Here is a 20,653-nt window from a genome sequence, read left to right as displayed (position 1 = left end):
CGCTCACACATATCTTCTACTCCTTCAAAGAATCGGCTCGTCCTCGCCCTTGTGAGGTGTGCTCTGTATACCACCTTCAGCTGTATCAGCTCCAGCCTCGCACATGAGATGGAGGCATTTACTCTCCGGAGCACCTCACACCAGACCCCCTCCTCTATAACCTCCCCCAACTCTTCCTCCCACTTTGCTTTGATCCCTTCCAGTGGTGCCTTATCCTCGTCCAAAATTGCTCCATACACCGCTGACACTACCCCTTCTCCAGTCCCCTTGTCGTCAGCACGTCCTCCAGCAATGTGGAGGCCGGTTCCTCCGGTAAGCTCTGTATCTCCTTCCTGGCAAAATCTCGAACCTGCATGTATCTAAACATTTCTCCCTGCTCCAGCCCATACTTCGCTTCCAGCTCCCTCAGTCCTGCAAACCGATCCCTAATAAACAAATCTTTTAGCGTCTTAATCCCCTTCTCTTCCCATTTCCGGAAATTTCCATCCCACCTCCCTGGCTCAAATCTGTGGTTCCCCCGAATCGACATCCATAAGGGAGAGCTGCACCCAAGGTGTTTACTTGTGGGTGTGACTAAGTAAAAAGTCCTTTAGTGGGGAATGTTTTGGAAGACTAATTTTAACTATGGAACTGTAAACTTGACTCCATAAGTTTTCTTTTCTTTTGTTAATAAACCTTTTACTTTGAATGTTTAAAATCCCAAAAGTGTTACTGTACTTCTTTCTGCTAATTTGGTACTTTTCTTCTTGTTTTCAGAATTTAAAAAAGTGTATTGCCTATTAGGCAAGTTTCCCCCTGGGACTTGGTTTGCTCAGCAATTAACATCTGCTGTGGTCATTACATACAGAGAGTTGATGAAGGTAATGCACCTAATGATATGTGCATGGGCTTCCAAAAAGCATTTGACAAAGTTCCCCAGGTGGCGATATTAGGGCTGTTGCCTTTCATGCTCTACATTAATGATCTTGATTTGGGTGTGCAGGGCAAAATTTAAAAATTTTCATAAATTGTTGAAGATGCAGGACAGGTTGATCAAGTGGCTAATTAAAAAAAGATCTTTTCCTGGGATGTGGGCATCACTGACTAGGTGGCACTTTTTTATTGCTCACCCTAATTGTCCTCGAAAAGGTGACAATGAGTCGCCTTCTTGAGTATGGTTCCAGGGATGAGAGAGTGTTCAATTACAAGGATACATTGATGAAGCTGGGGCTGTCCTTTTTGTCTTTTTACGAGAAGTGAAGGTCGCAATCATGAGGTGTTTGATGAGTAAAACGGGAGAAACTATTTTCATTGTTGGAAGGGTCAAGAACCAAAGAACATCGGTTTAAGATGTTTGACCAACAAAAAGTAACAAAGACACGAGGGAAAATATATTTCACGCAGCAAGTGGATTGTACCACCTAAGAATGTGGTGAAGGCTGATTCAATTGTGGCTTTAAAAAGGAATTGATAATTTCCTGAAGATAAAAAAAAATGCAGGACTACAAGGAAAAGCAAAGGGAGTGGGACTAATTGAGTGGCTGTTTAGCTCACTGGGCTAAATCGGTGGCTTTGAAAGCAGACCAAGGCAAGCCAGCAGCACGGTTCAATTCCCATAACAGCCTCCCCGAACAGGCACCGGAATGTGGCGACTAGGGGCTTTTCACAGTAACTTCATTTGAAGCCTACTCGTGACAATAAGCAATTTTCATTCATTTCTTACAGAGAGCTGGCACTGATGTGGTAGGCTAAATGGTCTCCGTCTGGGGTATAACCATTCTAATTCATAGTGAAATAGAAAATTTACACAAAGGAGATCAGTTAGTGCATCACATCTGTGCTAGCCTTAAAAGAACCATTGAGCTTAATCCCACTTTCCAGCACTTGGTCTGTTGCCTTGTAAGTTACTTAATTGCAAGTGCATATCCAAGTACCATTAAAATGCAATGGGGGGTTTTGCCTCAACCACCCTTTCAAGTGGTGGGACCAAGACTCGCCCAACTGAAAAAATATTCACCTCTAATTTTCTACCAATTACTTTCATTGTATGCCAACAGGTTTCACTATTAAGGAAAACAGATCCTTCCCTGCCATGCTATCTAGGCACCTCATTATTTTACACACCTTGATCAAATCTCCCTTCAGCCACCACCATTCCAAGAACTGTTCAGAGTACATGAGAGCAAAGCTCAAGCATTTATTGATGCTATTCCAACCCAGAGACTAGTTACAACTGATTACTCACTGTCCACCAACCATAACCGTTTATATATACTATTGTCGGTAAAATTAGATCAATCCATATGAATTAGCTCATAAATTATATGATCAAGGTTATTGCTCCACCACTGTAAGATAATCCATCTGCATGATTCAGAAAGTACAATTACTTAGTTACAGTTCTAAAGATGAATAAAGGAATGACATGCAAAATTGTAACAACTTTGCTTTACTCATCAAGAATTTGCACCAGCAACAATAGATCCCATGACATGCAGTCTTGCATAAATCATACCCCAACCCACTTTATTATTTGTATGTTCATCAAGGTGAGGGATGTTAGTACTGCGGAGAAACCCGTCCCATTTCAGGAGCTAGTTTCAACATTAAGCATAAACATGTCAATGGCACAGCGAGAAACAGAACAAAGATCCCCTCACTGGATGACAATATTGTGTCTTAACTACAAATTCACAGGAGCACCCTCCCACCGCACCAGTGGGATAACCTTTCAACCCAAATTAACAAGAATTTTGTGCTCCCTTATCAACTGGACTGAGATCGCACAAGCAGTCTTCACAGAGAAGCAGCACACTATGGGGCTCCTTTTTGAATAAAACTACTGTATTTCTGCAATCGGGGGAATTCAATAGTTCAGCCTAAATAAAGTGCCGTAGTCTGGATCACAGAAAGACAAATTCCTTTGTATTCGCTACTCTGCTCCAGATTTCCACCTCTACTTATCAAGTGAGCTACTTCTGTCCAAGTGGTATTATTTTTCAGCAGACATAAAACAAGATTAAAATCTGCAGGATTTCAGGAAGAAGAACTTTGTACATCAAGTAAACAAATGCGCAGGTGCCTTTTTATGCTGACCCAACATGTCCAAATGATCAAAAGTATGGAGATATATTTTCAAAGAAAACTGAAAGTGGGTTTTTATTGATTTGGTATATCTGACACGACCCAAGTTCCATTAGAGATTAAACTCCTAGCACAAGGCGGGCAAACTTTGCACCTACGGTTGAGAGTAAAGTCTTTAAAATGAATCAACCGCCATCGCAGGTGGATTAGGTCTCAAGGAGGAAGTAATGATATATTCATTTCAGTTAACCCTTTCTTAGGCAATTCCACCCACCAAGCTTTCCATTCTGACAAGGCAGACGTGAAGATCAGTAGATAAATTACTCACCCTATCAAGGACACCATCTGTTCCACTATGTGCTTGCTGAACATTATAATAACAAACAGTTTCTGTGGGTTAAACAAAAAAGATAAGTTAGTTGAAGAAAAATTAGCTTGGGATAAAACAGGCACCCAAAGAATAAAGTCACTTAGAGGAACAAGAAGAGATTTGCTCAATTAATATACCCATCGAACCAAAGATAGATAACATCTGAGACATTGATTTTATGTATACTGGAAAGATGCAAGTGACTTATTTATTTTTTAAAATACTTAGAAGTAAGCCATGGAACACAAAGCATAGTGGGTGAGCAGCATTTTTTGATTAATTGGGACGTCTTGGAGAATAGCAAAACCCATAAACAGTACAGGTGACCAAGGTTGAAAAGTGTTTTGGGGGGGGGGGGGGGCGAAGGAGAGAGAGAGAGAGAGAGAGAAGACCAGATGAACAATGCAGTCAGACAATACTAAGTTTGTGTTGTCAATTGTAGAAGGAATGACTGCGGGAGGTGAGGCATCCCACAGCTTCAAGCTCCAGGAGAAGAACAAATTAGATTACATGCCAGCGTGAAGAGCCTCAATTTAACCATAGTGAGGGTGGAAGAGGAAGGAGGAAGAGGCTTCGGATAGCAAATGTGGCAGTTTGAAGCAGCAAGAAAGGAAAATTCCGATAAACACTGAACCCAGCAACATCGATAAAAAAACGAGAGAGGGGCTGAAGGAGAAAGAGGTGCCATTTGCCATTGAGCGTGTTAGTTTAGAATTACTGACCCACCTTCCATCGGTATTTTACTAACCATCAAGCATACGGCTCCCTCAACTGCATTATTTCTTAGTAACTTCTGTTACTGCATAAATTGGAATTTTAAAAAGCCCGGGGTCAGCACGGTAGCATAGTGGTTAGCACGATTGCTTCATTGCTCCAGGGTCCCAGGATCGATTCCCGGCTTGGGTCACTGTCTGTGCGGAGTCTGCACATTCTCTCCGTGTGTGCGTGGGTTTCCTCCGGGTGCTCCGGTTTCCTCCCACAAAGATGTGCAGGTTAGGTGGACTGGCCATGATAAATTGCCCTTGGTGTCCAAAATTGCCCTTAGTGTTGGGTGGGGTTACTGGTCAGGGGGATAGGGTGGAGGTGTGGGCTTGGGTAGGGTGCTCTTTCCAAGAGCCGGTGCAGACTTGATGGGCCGAATGGCCTCCTTCTGCACTGAAAATTCTATGATCTGAAATTCTATGATGTACTGACATATGAATTAGAATTGATTGCAACCTGCACTCCACATTCCCTTCTACCCACACTAACCTTTCACTTCCTTGTTAATAAAAGAATCTTGCTGACTTCGCCTTAAAAATATTCAAACACTGCCTCTTGGGGAAGAAAGTTTTGGGGAAGACCCTCAACCTTCTGAGAAAAAAATTACCCTCATCTCTGTCCTAAATAGGAGGTCCCTTATTTTTAAACAATGGTGTCTAGTACTAGATTCTCCCACAAGAGGAAACATCCTCTCCACATCCACCTGGTCAAGACCCCTCAGGATTTTATGTTTCAATCAAGTCGCATCTTACTCTTCTAAACTGCAGCAGATATCAGCCAAGCCCACCCAACCTTTCCTCAAAAGATAATCCACCTAATCCAGTAAACATTCTCTGAATTGCTTCTAATGAATTTACATGCTTCCTTAAATAAGGAAACCAATTCTGTACATAATACTCCAGATGTGGTATACTCCAGATGTGGGGCTGGATTCTCCCCTACCCGGCGTGACGGAGGGTGCCGGCATAGGGGAGTGGCGCCAACCACTCAGGGGTCGCGCCTCCCCAAAGGTGGGGAATTCTCCCCACCTTTGGGGGCCAGCCCCGCGCCGGAGCAGTTTGCACCAGAAGACTGGCGCAAACACCCGGCGCAGTCGGAAGCGGGGCTGGCCGAAACGCTTTCGGCGGTCGGCGCATGCGCCGGCAGTGACGTCAGCGGCAGCTAGCCGCTGACGTCACTGCCGGCGCATGCGCGATGCGGGGTTCTCCTCCGCGTCCGCCATGGCGGAGGCCGTGGCGGCGCGGAAGGAGAAAGAGTGCCCCCACGGCACTGCCCCGCGGAGTGAGCGGGGGGCCCCGATCGCGGGCCAGGCCTCCGTGGGGGCACCCCCCCGGGTCCGATCGCCCCCCGCCCCCCCAGGACCCCGGGGGCCTGCTCGCGCCGCTGAGCCCGCCGTTCCAGAGGTGGTTTAAACCTCGGCGGCGGGAGAAGGCCTCCCAGTGGCGGGACTTCGGCCCATCCGGGCCGGAGATTTGAGGTAAGTTTTAAAAAAATGAAATCCCGCCGGCGCCAGCTGTTTTCACAGGCTGCCGGCGGGATTTGCACAACGCCGGTTTATGACCGGCGGGAGAATTCAAAAACCTGCGGGAGCGGAAATAACGCCGCTTCCCGCCAATTCTCCGACCCTGCGTGGGGTCGGAGAATTTCGCCCGTGGTCTCACTAATGCTCTGCATAACTGAACCATAACCTCCCTACTTTTGTATTCAATTCCCCTCGCAATAAATGTTAACATTCTATTAGATTTCCTAATTACTTGCTGTATCTGCATACTAGCCTTTTGTGATTCATGCAAACGGACTCCTAAATATCTCTGCCTCGCAGAGCCCAGCATTTTCAATATAGGTTTATTTTTCATTTTTCCTGCCAAACCTACCTCCGTACCTTAACTGTGGATCCACAAGATAACGGATTTAGGTCAAATATTTGAAAACAAAATGATTTTGAAGGCTGTATCCCTGTCTCAGGAAAATTCTGAATTTTTTTTTAATAAAAGTACATTTATTAGAATTTAACATTTTAGAAACAGACACAACAAATTTACAAAATAATACCAAAGACAAGGAGAGCAGAAAGAAAAGGCTCAACATTCACAGGCACCACAACTGGCTCGGTAAAATCATTGGGCGAACCGATTATTCCCGTGACCCCACCAGAAGTCAAAGGAAGAACCGGGTAAAGTCATAAAAACTTGACATGACAGGTCGGTGCACATCCTCCCATGCTGCACTGCTCACACTGCTCAGGTGCACACCAACACACAAACCCCTCAGCTCCAGGAGCACCACAGGCATCAGCAACTCGACAAAGGCATCTCTCTCGGATATCAGACCCAACTGCATCCATGTAAAAGCCAAGAGCAGATACTTCATACACAGCACTACAAAGAAAAAGAATGTCCTCGAGAACTCCAGTCCTAAGGGGAAGTTACATAAGCATCTCAAGACGCAACCTAACCCTCATCCAGGCCCAGAACAGAACCAGTATCAATCATATAGTCAAAAAATAATGAAGACAGGACTTGTAGTAACAAGTCCAAGCTGTTCTCAGACCCAGGGCCTTCCACAGAAGGCTACGAAGAGGGATAAGACCCGAGCTACTAGACTGACCCTCCAGATAAATCAGAACGGACCTCCCCTGGATATTAAGAGTTCAGGACATAACTCATCACAACACTCGTGGGCAGCACGGTGGCACAATGGTTAGCACTGCTGCCTCACGGCTCTGATGACCCGGGTTCGTTCTCGGCTTCGGACCCGATCTCGGCTCCGGACCACTGTCCATGTGGGGTTTGCACATTCTCCCCGTGTCTGAGTGGGTCTCACCCTCACAACCCAAAAAGATGGGCAGGATAGGTGAATTGGCCATGCTAAATTGTCCCTTACTTGGAAAAAAAAATCACACAGCACTCGGGGAGGGACCATAAACTGAAGAGGAATGGACCACTCAACTGACAAGCAGACAACACGCCTCCAAAGGGAACAACAGGACATCCACAAATCCCAATACCCAAGAAAGAAAAATCATTCTGGTCCCAGTCAAAAGTGGGGCCCACACCCCGATGAGAAGGGGGTGGGTGGTTCATCTCAAAGTTGCTCAAAAAGGAAACTCTGGGAGGGAGGGAGGGCAGGACAGCCGACTCCCCTGGCAGCAGGCAACCCACCACACCAACCAGGACTGCCCAAGAGAAAAGCCAACGCCACCAATAAAAAGAACATTCAAAGCAAACTCACACCTAAGTACTGAAACCCAGCGGGCTCCAACATGGCCAGGATTGAACTTCACATCCAAGTAGCCCAGGGATTGCTAATCCCGAGAGTGGTGGGGGTGGAGTATTCGGCGATAGCCATATCTGACCATGCTCCGCATTCGGTGGACCTGGAGCTGGGGGAGGGGAAGGATCAGCGCCCGCCGTGGAGGTTAGATGTGGGACTTTTGGCAGAGGAGGAAGTATGTGGGCGGGTCCATAGGGGTATTTGGAAGCCAATGATAACGGGGCGGTGCAAGTTGGGGTGGTTTGGGAAGCGCTGAAGGCAGTGGTTAGAGGGGAGCTGATATCCATTCGGGCGCACAGGGAGAGGGGGGAGAGGGTTGAGAGGGAGAGGCTGGTGGAAGAAATGGTAAGGGTGGACAGGAGATATGCGGATGTCCCAGAAGAGGGGCTTTCGAGGAAGCATTGCAGTCTCCAAGCGGAGTTTGATATACTGACCACCCGGAAGGCGGAGGCGCAGTGGAGGAGGGCACAGGGGGCGGTATATGAGTATGGGGAGAAGGCAGGTCGGATGCTGGCCCACCAGATCCAGAAGCGGGAGGCAGTGAGAGAGATAGGGGGTGTCACAGATGCAGGAGGGAACTTGGTGCGGAGTGGCAGGGGCATTAATGGGGTGTTCAGATCCTTTTACGAGGGGCTGTACCGGGCGGTGCCCCCTAGGGAGGTGGGCGGGATGGACCGCTTTCTGGATAAGCTGGAGCTCCCTAGAGTAGAGGATGAGCGGGTGGAGGGTCTGGGGGCCCCAATTGAGTTGGAAGAGCTGATGGAGGCGCTGGGGAGCATGCAGACAGGGAAAACACCGGGACCTGATGGGTTCCCGGTGGAGTTTTATAAAAAGTTTTCAGATCTGCTGGGCCCACTGCTTGGGAGGACCCTGAATGAGGCGAGGGAAGGGGGGCTCTGCCCCCGACGATGTCCAGAGCAATAATCTCACTGATCCTGAAGCGGGATAAGGACCCCCTCCAGTGTGGGTCTTACAAGCCGATTTCGCTCCTCAACGTGGATGCAAAGTTGTTGGCTAAGGTACTGTCCAGGAGAGTGGAAGATGTGGTCCCGATGGTTATCCATGAGGACCAAACGGGGTTTGTGAAGGGGAGGCAGCTGAATGTCAATGTCCGGCGGCTTCTCAATGTTATAATGATGGCGTCGGCGGCTGGGGAGGTGGAAATAGTAGCATCGATGGATGCGGGGAAAGCTTTTGACAGGGTGGAGTGGAGCTACATGTGGGAAGTGCTGAGGAGGTTTGGGCTTGGTGAGGGATTCATCAGCTGGGTGAGGTTGTGTATAGCTCCCCGGTAGCAATTGTGGTGACGAATGGGAGGAGGTCAGAGGACTTTCGGCTTTCCCGGGTGACGAGGCAGGGGTGCCTCTTGTCTCCCCTGCTCTTCGCGTTAGCGATTGAGCCCTTGGCCATGGCGCTGAGGGATTCGAAGAACTGGAGGGGGATTGTGCGGGGGGGGGGGGGGGGAGAGCACAGGTTGTCGCTGTACGCAGATGATTTACTGTTGTACGTCGCAGATCCGGCGGGGGGGTTGCCAGAGGTGTTGAAGGTACTTGGGGACTTTTCGGGCTACAAGCTCAACGTGAGGAAGAGTGAGCTGTTTGTGCTGCACCTGGGGGACCAGGAGAGGGAGATAGGAGAGCTCCTGTTGAAATGAAAATGAAAATCGCTTATTGTCACGAGTAGGCTTCAATGAAGTTATTGTGAAAAGCCCCTAGTCGCCACATTACGGTGCCTGTCCAGGGAGGCTGGTACGGGAATCGAACCGTGCTGTTGGCCTGCTTGCTTGGTCTGCTTTAAAAGCCAGCGATTTAGCTGAGTGAGCTAAACCAGCCCCTGAGGGCTCTAAGAGGGCGGAGAGGAGCTTTAGATATCTTGGGGTCCAGATAGCTAGGAGGCCCTGCATAGGCTAAACTTTGAGGCTGGTGGAACAGATGGAGGAGGCGTTCAGGAGGTGGGACGCGCTGCCACTCTCTTTGGCGGGTAGGGTCCCGTCAGTTAAGATGACGGTGCTCCCGAGGTTTTTGTTTCTTTTCCAGTGCCTCCCCATATTGATTCCGAAGACTTTTTTTAAGCAGGTTAATAAGAGCATTCTGGGGTTCGTGTGGGCACGGAAGACCCCGAGAGTGAGGAGGGTATTCCTGGAGCAAGGAAGGGAGGTAGGCGGCTTGGCGTTGCCCAACTTGTGTGAGTATTACTGGGCTGCGAAAGTGGCAATGATTCGCAGGTGGGTGATGGAGGGGGAGGTTGCCGCATGGAAGAGGTTGGAGGTGGCGTCCTGTGTGGGTACGAGTTTGGAGGCATTGGTGACGGCCCCGCTCCCACACCCCCCGGCAAGGTACTCTACGAGTCCGGTAGTGGTGGCGTCCCTCAAACTTTGGGGGCAGTGGAGGCGGCATAGGGGGGGGAAGTGAAGGCCTCAGTGTGGGCTCCGATAGGGGGCAATCACCGGTTTGCACCAGGGAGAATAGATAGTGGGTTTTTGAGTTGGTATAGGGCAGGCGGATGGGGGACTTTTCCTCGATGGGAAGTTTGCGACTTTAGAGGAGTTGGAGGGGAAGTGGGGCCTCCCCCCCGGGAAAGCTTTCAGGTATATGCAGATTAGGCCGTTTGTTAAGCGGCAGGTCGCGGAGTTCCCGCTCCTGCCACCTAGGGGGGTGCAGGATAGGGTGCTCTCGGGGATGTGGGTCGGTGAGGGTAGGATCTTGGCAATTTATCAGATGATGCAGGAAGAGGAGGAGGCCTCGGTGGAAGAGTTGAAAGCGAAGTGGGAGGAGGAGCTAGGGGAAGAGATTGACGATGGGACGTGGGCGGATGCCCTGGGGAGGATGAACTCATCCTCTTCTTGCGCACGGCTCAGCTTAATTCAGCTGAAGGTGCTGCATAGGGCATACATGACTGGGGCCAGGGTGAGCCGGTTCTTTGGGGGAAGAGGACAGGCGTGGGAGGTGTTCGGGAGGCCCGGCGAACCACACCCACATGTTCTGGGCATGTCCGGCGTTGGAGGGGTTTTGGAAGGGGGTGGCGGGGACTTTGTCCAAGGTGGTCGGGTTCAGGGTGGAGCCGGCCTGGGGGCTCGCGATCTTTGGGGTAGCATCGGAGCCGGGAGTGCAGGAGGCGAGAGAGGCCGGTACCCTGGCCTTTGCGTCTCTAGTAGCCCGGCGTAGGATTCTCTTACAGTGGAGGGACGCGAAGCCCCCGAGCCCAGAGGCCTGGAGCAATGACATGGCCGGGTTCATCAGGCTGGAGAAGGTTAAGTTTGCCCTGAGGGGGTCGGTACAAGGGTTCTTCCGGCGGTGGCAGCCCTTTCTCGATTTTCTGGCGGGGGGGGGGGGGGGGGGGGGGGGGGGAGGTTAAGGAGGGGCGGGTTTGGGGTTTGTTAAGGGGGTTTTTGTCTTTGCGACGGCGTGTTTGCTATTTTTTTCTTTTTTGTATTGTTATTAAGTTATTAATTTATTGCTTTGTACTGGGGGGGATTTCTATTTCTGTTTACACCTTGTTTACTTTATTGTTGGGAGAAAATTTGTTGTTGAAAAATTTGAATAAAAATTATTTAAAAAAAAAAAGTAGCCCAGGGATAAAGCAAGGAGAGATGCAGTGGAGGCCTCTTGAGGCATCCCGGAAGAGAAAAAAAAGAGGAAGAAGAGGACCCCACTCAATAGCAACTGCACCATTGAAAGCAGGCCCCACCCCAGCCTACTCCGGCCATCAGAGACAAATGAGGATTTTAACATCTTATTTCGGCTCTTGCAAGAACACTGACCAAACATTTCTCGGGCATAGCACAAGCCATGCACCCGAGAAAAGACAAATACGAAATGTGCATTGGGACGAAAGGATGCATTAAAAGATGAGTCAAGCCGCAGCCCGTGAAAAGGCAGCCACTGCTGCGTTCACAAGGCCCCGATTCTAAACTTTCTGATAAGGTTATTGCCTCAATCACCCCCAGTTATCCACCAGCATTTATATTTACGAAGCAACAGCAATTGAACCCGCAGTGCTTATTATGGTTTGCTGGGATTACATACTAGGAGATTCCAGATAGTTTCCAAAGACAAAATTACATTGGTTTAAAAGAATCAAACAGAAGAATTTTTACTGTGCAGTAGCAATAAACAAAAACACGATAATGTTGGACCTTAGTGGGTAGAGGTCAAATCATCCTTTGGCAGGCTGCCCAATTCTGTTTTGCTTACACTTTCCCATTTGTTTCTAGTCTGTAGGTAATCCAAATCACATTTCTACCACAGGCTCAGAGGGAAAAAAAAGAATAATCTGTACTTTCAGCACAGCACACAAGTCAGGAATACATGACTCTGATAGGCAATAGTGAAACAGGCTAGAGGTTTCAGCTTGACTTAGTGGCAAGAAGAAAGAACTTTCATTCATATTATGCCATTTGTGACCTCAAGGTGTCCCAAATGATGTACTTTTCAAGGTAGTCATTAACATAACGTTCAGAGACATGGCAGGCAACATTGCATATGGCAAGGCCTTACAAATAGTACGGAGGCAAGTGGCCAGATAATCAGCTTTGGGTGTGATTTTTGAAGGATGAGTATTGGTTTGAATATCTGAAGAACTCCCTTGCTCTTTGAACAATGACACAGGAACAAGTACGTGCATGAGAGTCAACCTGAAAATTGGCAGCTTTGACAATGCAGCACTCCCTCAGTACTGCAGTGTCAGTCTAGAACATTTGTTGAAGCTTTTGGAATAGGCCTGAACTCTTATTTCTAGTGATGTTGACAGAGGTGCTATTTTCTAATTAGATATTACATCAAGGCTGATTCAGGTAGATGAGAGATCCCAAGGCACTATTTGAAGAGCAGAGGAGTTCTCCAGGTATCCTAACCAACAACTATCCATCGATTAACACTTCCAAACTTGAACAATTAGTTACTGTTCGTGATACAGTACAAAATAGCCACCTTGTTTTCCAGAATTATAACAAACTCCATTTCAAGTGCACAGAATTGGATGTGAAATGTTTAGAACATCTGGAAACAATGTGAAAGATGTTACATAATTGTGAGCTCTTTCTTGCAATTAATTACATGTAGAATTTCCTTTTCTTCTCCTAGTGTCATGCATCAGTCTCTGGTTGTGAAACCAGTTGATGTCGATCAGTGGCAATTCTCTAATTTGTCATCCTTGCCTGTGGGGAAGTAACTGCCTCCTGTCCATATGTGATGACAACCTGAGCAAGAATGGCAACTATGTCTTTCAGGAGCTGAGTGGTTTTCAAAGATCATAAAAGTTAGTGCAGAAGGAAGCCATTCGGCCCATCGAGTCTGCACCGGCTCTTGAAAAGAGCACCCTACCCAAGCCTACACCCTAACCCCCTAACCAGTAACCCCACACAACACTAAGGGCAATTTTGGACACTAAGGGCAATTTATCATGGCCAATCCACCTAACCTGCACGTCTTTGGACTGTGGGAGGAAACCGGAGCACCCAGTGGAAACCCACGCACACACGGGGAGAACGTGCAGACTCCGCAAAGAGTGAGCCAGCTGGGAATCGAACCTGGGACCCTGGAGCTGTGAAGCAATTATGCTAACCACTATGCTATCGTGCTGCCCTAATGAACGTTAGACTGCTGCAGCACCAGTAGAATGAAACTCAGGAACAGATCACACACACTGGTGAGCCTACATCAGTAGAACACAAGAACTAGGAGCAGGAGTAGGCAATTAACCCCCTTGAGCTTGCTCCGCCATTCAATTCATTTTTTTTCCCCAATTAAGAGGCAATTTAGCATGGCCAATCTATCTATCCTGCACATCTTTGGGTTGTGGGAGGGAACTGGAGCGCCCAGAGGAAACCCACGCAGACAAATGGAGAAAGTGCAAACTCCACGCAGGCAGTGACCCAAGGTCAGAATTGAACCCAGGTCTCTGGAGCTGTGAGACAGCAGTGCTAACCACTGTGCCACAGTGCCGCCCCATCATGGCCGATCTCATCTCGGCCTCAACTTCACTTTCCTACCCGCTCTCCATAATCCTTCAATTCATGACTAATTTTAAAAATCTGCCTATACATTCCTTAAATTTACTCAACTTCCTGGCATCCACCGCACACTGGGTAGTGATTTCACAGATTCACAACCCTTTGAGAGAAGTAATTTCTCCTCATCGGTTTTAAATCTGCTACCCCTTATCCTAATACTATGACCCTTCTTTCTAGGATGCCACAAGGGCGGCATGGTAGCAAAGTGGTTAGCACTGTTGCTTCACAGCACCAGGGTCCCAGGTTTGATTCCGGCTTGGGTCACTGTCTGTGCGGAGTCTGCACGTTCTCCTGGTGTCTGTGCGGGTTTCCTCCGGGTGCTCTGGTTTCCTCCCATAAGTCCCGAAAGACGTGCTGTTAGGTGAATTGGACATTCTGAATTCTCCCTCTGTGTACCCGAACAGGTGCCGGAATGTGGCGACTAGGGGCTTTTCACAGTAACTTCATTGCAGTGTTAATGTAAGCCTACTTGCGACAATAATAAAGATTATTATTGAGGAAGCATCCGCACAACATCTGCTTTGTCAATACCTTTTATCGTCTTATATACCTCAATTAGATCTCCTCTAATTCTTCTGAACCTGAGAGTGTTTTGGCCTAAACTGCTCAATCTCTCATCATAAGACAAACCCCAAATCTCTGGAATCAATCTAATGAACCTCCTCCTAACTGCCACCCCCACATTTGACTGACTACATCCCTCCTCAAATAAGGGGACCCAACCTGTACACAGTACTCCAGGTGTGGTCTCACCATTGTCTTGTACAGTTTGCAGCAACACTTCCCTACTTTTACTTACAGTCTCACCTATTTTAATGCACTCTGCAAAACTGGCTATAGTACCTTATATGTCTGCATCCAAATCATTTATTTGTTGTAAATAGTTAGGGCCCGAGGATGTAACGCTGTGGCACCCCACTAGTTACATCTTGCCAACCAGGAAAAGACCAATTTATCCCGACTCTCTGCTCTCAAGCCAATCTTCTATCCAAGCTAATAAATTACCCCTAATTCCATGTGATCTTACCTTGTGTATTAACCTTCTGTGCGGCACCATATCAAATGCCTTCCAGAATTCCTGATATACTACATCTAAGGATCCTTATTATCCACATGGATTGTTACATCTTCAAAGAACTCTAGCCATACACAATTTACCCTACATAAAACCATGTTGACTCTGATGGATTGCATTTTGACTTTCCAAATGTCCTGTTATTACTTCCTTAATAATGGATTCTAAACATTTCCCAACCACAGATGTTAAACTAACTGGTCTATTGTTTCCTATTTTCTGCCTCCTTCCCTTTTTGAATAAGGGTTTTTAACTCGCATTTTTCCAATCCACTGGAACCTTTCCTGCATCCAGGAAATTTTGGAAAGTTTGAAACATCCTCAACAGGGTAGTATAATGCGTTTTGAGTACTTGCTTAATGTTTGGAATTTACATTTGAATTCAAGCTCACGTGAATGAACAAAGTCCCAACTATTCCTTTTCTGCACGGAGCAGAGTAAGTTAAGGGAGCAGCTAATCAAATTCAAATCCATAATTCAAGATTATGAAAGGGTTCAAGGGATAAATAGTGAAAGAATATTTACACTGATTAACAAATCAGTAACAAGGGACATACATTCAGGATCAAATGAAAGACTATTATTTGCTCTTAGCATGTTATCTTAATTGGTATTACTTTTAACCCAAGATTGTCAGTATAATTAAAATATCCGAATTATTTCTAGTCCCCTCCCTGCCTCTGCATTTATGCAAAGAAATAGCTGTGGAAATACATGTCATATTCAATAGATACAATAAAGTCTGGAACATTACCGGTGGTGGGAGTTTAGTTCTCATGATGCCACATCAACTAAGAAACCAAGATAAGGCCGCAACACAAAACGTGAAACCAGCAGAACAGTTACAGGGACAGCTGGCATATGAAAATATTTTGCAACGGTAATTTTAATTAATTTTATCCTTAAATTTCATGGTCTTATTCATAAAAAGTTATTCATAATTAGCCTTCATATGGGTGGGGCGAAGGTGTCAGAGTTACTTCACCATGAAAATTTTACTTCAAAGATTAGTCGAAAGTGGGGGTGGCAGATAAAAAGAGAGAATTAGAGATTTTCCACAGGGATGAAGAGATACAAAATCAAGGATAGCCACTCCAAATTGCTCCTGCACAGCCCGAAGCAACAAACAACGTCATGGAAGCCCATAAACAGACTCAAGTCATCAGCTCACGGGGCCTCTTGACACAAATCAAGAGTCCTACTTTCCAGCTGCCCAAGTCAATCCCTTAGTTGTATGCTGGGTTGTAAAGAAATAAAGTTTAGAAAATAAAATCTGTTAAAACAACCAAAAAACCAGTTTATGCGTTGGATTATGAGGGTCTTGTTAATACTTCTGTGATCCTCAATTATTCGGCCTACAGTCACTGTTATTAGTAAAGCAAAGATGATTTTGAGAAAGTGACTTCCTAAACATTTAAAAAAAACTTTATTAAAATGTTTACTCGTTAAAAAAAATGGAACCAACCCTTTTCTAGTCTTGCAACATGATCTGCAACCATTTGAGACTTACCCTGGGATTTTACAACCACTATACCACACTTTTACTGCCCAATAATCTAAACTGAGCAGGTCAAAATTGCAATCTCAGAACCTATTGAACAGTTTATATTCCACCCTGTAAATAATTGGTCTTTAAAGTAATTCACCTTTCCACAAGTTAGAAAATGCAATGTGGGGGCAGCACGGTGGCACAGTTGTTAGCATTGCTGCCGCACGGCGCCGAGGATCCGAGTTCAATCCCGGCCCCAGGTCACTGTCCGTGTGGAGTTCACACGTTCTCCCCGTGTCTGCGTGGGTCTCACCCCCACAACCCAAAGATGTGCAGGATAGGTGGATTGGCCACGCTAAATTGCCCCTCAATTGGAAGATTAAAAACAAAGAAAATACAATGTGATTCAGTCTCATTTCAAAGCTCAAATAACCCGAGACTGTTTCATAAACTAATGCCAAAGTTAGCGCACAATATTCACCTCCAGGCAAGACCAAATTGAATGATCCATAAATAAGAAATAGAATAGAAATAAGTTGAAGAATGCCAGGTCCCCATTTTGTAAATTCAGTGTAGAATTTTACAGTCCCCGTTGATACATTTTGCAAGTGGTGCAGTCCACAAAATATCCCAGATGGCTTTTCCACTGCCCTCCTGCCAACCCCGACCAGTCTGTAATTTTACGTGTGATGGGCGAGGCTTAGGGCAGCTTGCCTGACTCTAATTGAAGCCCTTCCCATCCCAGTCCAAAGATGTGCAGGTTAGATAGATTGGCCATGCTAAATTGTCCCTTAGTGCCCAAAAGGTTAGCTGAGGCTACTGGGTTACGGTGATAGGGTGGGAGCGCGGGCCTAGGGAGGATGCCCCTTCACAGGATGCGGACCTGATGGGCCAAATGACCTCCTTCTGCACTGTAATGATTCTATAATCTTCAGTTTCGAGGTTGATGAGAGGAGTTCAGGGGCGGGTGCAGAACACCCAACAAGTTATCTTACTTGGGCCTCGGGTGGGAAGTGGGGGGTGCCTACCTCAAGGGTCACCTTTCCACATAGAGTGCCCACTCCCCATCATCTCCATCAAGGCACTCACATGTCTCTTGGGCCTCACCACTTCTCCCTGCCATGAGACCCCTTGCACTTACCTGGTCCTGGACTTCACGACTTTGAATTTGGGGACTGCTTGGCCACTGCTGCCAAGCGGCTGCTAGGACTAGAGTTAGCAGCCACACTCCGGCCGAGAAGTCTCACCTCCAGCCAATTAACATTCCTCAGTGTTAAATAGCTGTGGGGCTGCTGTGATTTGTGGGAATGCTTTCCCCACAGGCGGTGGGTCTGGAAACCCAGTCATCAGAAAAATCCCAAATACTGGACTTGACAATCAGCTAATCATTCAAGATTTGGCCATGTAACCAGGAGAAGGTGGCACTTACCCACCACATGTGCAAAATTGAATTCTAGTATGTAATTACAATTATTTTTTTCTAAAGCACATTTCCTAAAATCACTTAATATTTGCAGTCATAATAATCGCATCATTATATCAAGATTTTTTGCTTTAAAAATAAACATTTGTTCGGTTTAGAGCCAGTTACTAAACAACAATTTCCTTCTGGGTGTGGCTTTATCCTTCAATGCATAATTACTTAGTACTAAACAGCCATAGTTGAAAGCCTCTTTGGATCAAATATCAGACAAGCCCAGTTTCGGAAGAACAAATAATAGAGCAGTGAGTATTACATTACCACCTGGGTGATTCAAAATAGTCAACTTTGACCTTCTTTCGTACGGAACCCATCTGCTAGCACTTCTCGGTGACACATCGGGCAGGATTTAACTAAGTGGGAACAAAGTCCCACAGCGAACACGTTTACCTACATGTTTCCCAATGCCCTCAGCACCAAAAAACAGGTTATAAAACGGCACCCAGGTTAGATAGGGAGCCTCAGTGTGGAAAAAGCAGCCGAGCGGCACATAGCCCTGTTTTGTGGACTGAGGAGCTCAGCTCGCCGGAATTCCTCAGTGTAGCGAGAGATCAGGGCCCCATTTTTAAATAGAGTCCCGATTTCTGAAGCCCCCACAACGATCCCCGACACCCTTCCCTTCCCCCCACCTCAAGCCCCAACACACAATGGGAGGGTTCCCCCCATCCACAACACCAGCGCAGAGCACCCGCAGCCTGATCGCCACTGCGCAAAAAATGCCAGCTTGACACCTTGGCAGCAATTGGCATCTGGCAGTGCCACCTGGACAGTGCCAGGTCAACACCTAGGTGCACCAGTGCCAGGGTACCACCCTGCCCAAAGGGCATAACACCTGGGGGCCACAGATTGCTTGGGAGACCCCACGAATGCCGTTCCACTCGTCCTGGTTTGTGGATAACACGTGTTTCACGGCGCTGAGGGCACCGGGAAACATGTAGCTAAACGTGTTCGCTATGGGACTTTGTTCCCACTCAGTTAAATCCTAGTTTGTGGATATCAGTACTGAACGGCGCTCGCCCAAGGTCTCAGAAGCAAAGGGGGCAGATCTTAACACCTTGAATACCTCGCAAAACTGCACATTAAAGTGAGACTAGCTGCCTCGCTTTAATATGCAGATTTGCCTCAAAGTGATCCCACCCAAATGGTTGGGATTTACATCGCAACATTTTGCTAGATCTTGCGAAGCTTTGCAAGCCAGGTGGATCCTGGGAGCAGGCTCTCCCAGCTTCTATCGGCCACGCTGTGTTGAGTGGAGCTGCTTTTTGGGCACAGCGTTCGATCGTGCCCATCATCTTTAACCCTTACGAGTCCAGGGTACTGATGGAAATTAGAAAAGCAGGGTTGCAAAACAATAAATACTGTATTGTTTGAATCACAATATTGAAAGGACAAAATGTTTTTTTGGCCTTCCCCAATGGAGGTTCAATTTTCCCACCAGCTGAATAAATAATAATAATAATAATAATAATAATAATAATAATAGCTTATTTTTTTTTCATAGGAGTGGAAGTAAGGCCATTCGGCCCATCGAGTCCACTCCGCCATTCAATCATGGCTGATGGGCATTTCAACTCCACCTACCAGCATTCTCCCCGTAGCCCTTAATTCCTCGCGACATCAAGAATTTATCTATCTCTGCCTTGAAGCCATTTAGCGTCCCGGCCTCCACTGCACTCCGTGGCAATGAATTCCACAGGCCCACCACTCTCTGGCTGAAGAAATGTCTCCGCATTTCTGTTCTGAATTTACCCCCTCTAATTCTAAGGCTGTGCCCACGGGTCCTCGTCTCCTCGCCTAACGGAAGCAGTTTCTTTGCGTCCACCCTTTCTAAGCCATGTATTATCTTGTAAGTTTCTATTAGATCTCCCCTTAACCTTCTAAACTCCAATGAATACAATCCCAGGATCCTCAGCCGTTCATCATATGTTAGACCCGCCATTCCAGGGATCATCCGTGTGAATCTCCGCTGGACACGCTCCAGTGCCAGTATGTCCTTCCTGAGATGTGGGGCCCAAAACTGGACACAGTACTCCAAATGGGGCCTAACCAGAGCCTTATAAAGGCTCAGTAGCACATCGCTGCTTTTATATCCCAACCCTCTTGAGATAAATGACAACATTGCATTCGCTTTCTTAATCACAGATTCAACCTGCATGTTTACCTTTAGGGAATCCTCGACTAGCACTCCCAGATCCCTTTGTACTTTGGCATTATGAATTTTCTCACCGTTTAGAAAGTAGTCTATGCTTGGATTCTTTTTTCCAAAGTACAAGACCTCACATTTTCTCACGTTGAATTGCATCAGCCATTTCCTGCACCACTCTCCCAAACTGTCTAGATCCTTCTGCAGCCTCCCCACTACCTGCCTGACCACCTAACTTCGTATCATCGGCAAACTTTGCTAGAATGCCCCCAGTCCCTTCATCCAGATCATTAATATATATGGTGAACAGCTGTGGCCCCAACACTGAACCCTGTGGGACACCGCTGGTCACCGGCTGCCATTCCGAAAAATAACCTTTTATCCCAACTCTTTGCCTTCTGTCAGACAGCCAATCCTCAACCCATGCCAGTAGCTCACCTCGAACACCATGGGCCCTCACCTTACTCAGCAGCCTCCTGTGTGGCACCTTATCAAAGGCCTTTTGGAAATTCAGATAGACACATCCACTGGGTTTCCCTGGTCTAACCTACTTGTCACCTCCTCAAAGAATTCTAACAGGTTCGTCAGGCACGACCTCCCCTTACTAAATCCATGTTGACTTGCTCTAATCCGACCCTGCTCTTCCAAGAATTTAGAAATCTCATCCTTAACGATCGATTCTAGAATTTTACCAACAACCGAGGTTAGGCTAATTGGCCTATAATTTTCCATCTTTTGTCTTGATCCTTTCTTGAACAAGGGGGTTACAACAGCGATCTTCCAATCGTCCGGGACTTTCCCTGACTCCAGTGATTTTTGAAAGGTCTCAACCAACGCTTCCGCTATTTCTTCAGCCACCTCTCTCAGAACTCTAGGGTGTAGCCCATCGGGGCCGGGAGATTTGAGGCGGATAATTGATAATTGAGGCGGAGTGGAAAATGCCCCTTAAGTGGCCAATTTATGGGCCTCAATTGGGACAAGGGTGAGCT

General features: G+C 47.0%; 1 protein-coding gene across 8 annotated transcripts in view; it reads right to left on the bottom strand.

The window, feature by feature from the left end:
- The window catches only part of vmp1 (vacuole membrane protein 1), a 179,411-nt gene that overhangs the window by 24,621 nt on the left and 134,137 nt on the right, over window positions 1–20,653 (bottom strand). For all 8 annotated transcript variants that reach the window (XM_038814654.1, XM_038814648.1, XM_038814653.1 and 5 more), the window contains one exon: window positions 3,392–3,453. In XM_038814654.1, coding sequence (XP_038670582.1) covers window positions 3,392–3,453 — 62 coding nt within the window. The remainder of the gene's footprint in view (window positions 1–3,391; window positions 3,454–20,653) is intronic.

This window comes from Scyliorhinus canicula, chromosome 12 (assembly GCF_902713615.1).
Source record: "Scyliorhinus canicula chromosome 12, sScyCan1.1, whole genome shotgun sequence".
NCBI classification, from domain to species: Eukaryota; Metazoa; Chordata; class Chondrichthyes; order Carcharhiniformes; family Scyliorhinidae; genus Scyliorhinus; species Scyliorhinus canicula.
This window is presented reverse-complemented; position numbering and strand designations above follow the sequence as displayed.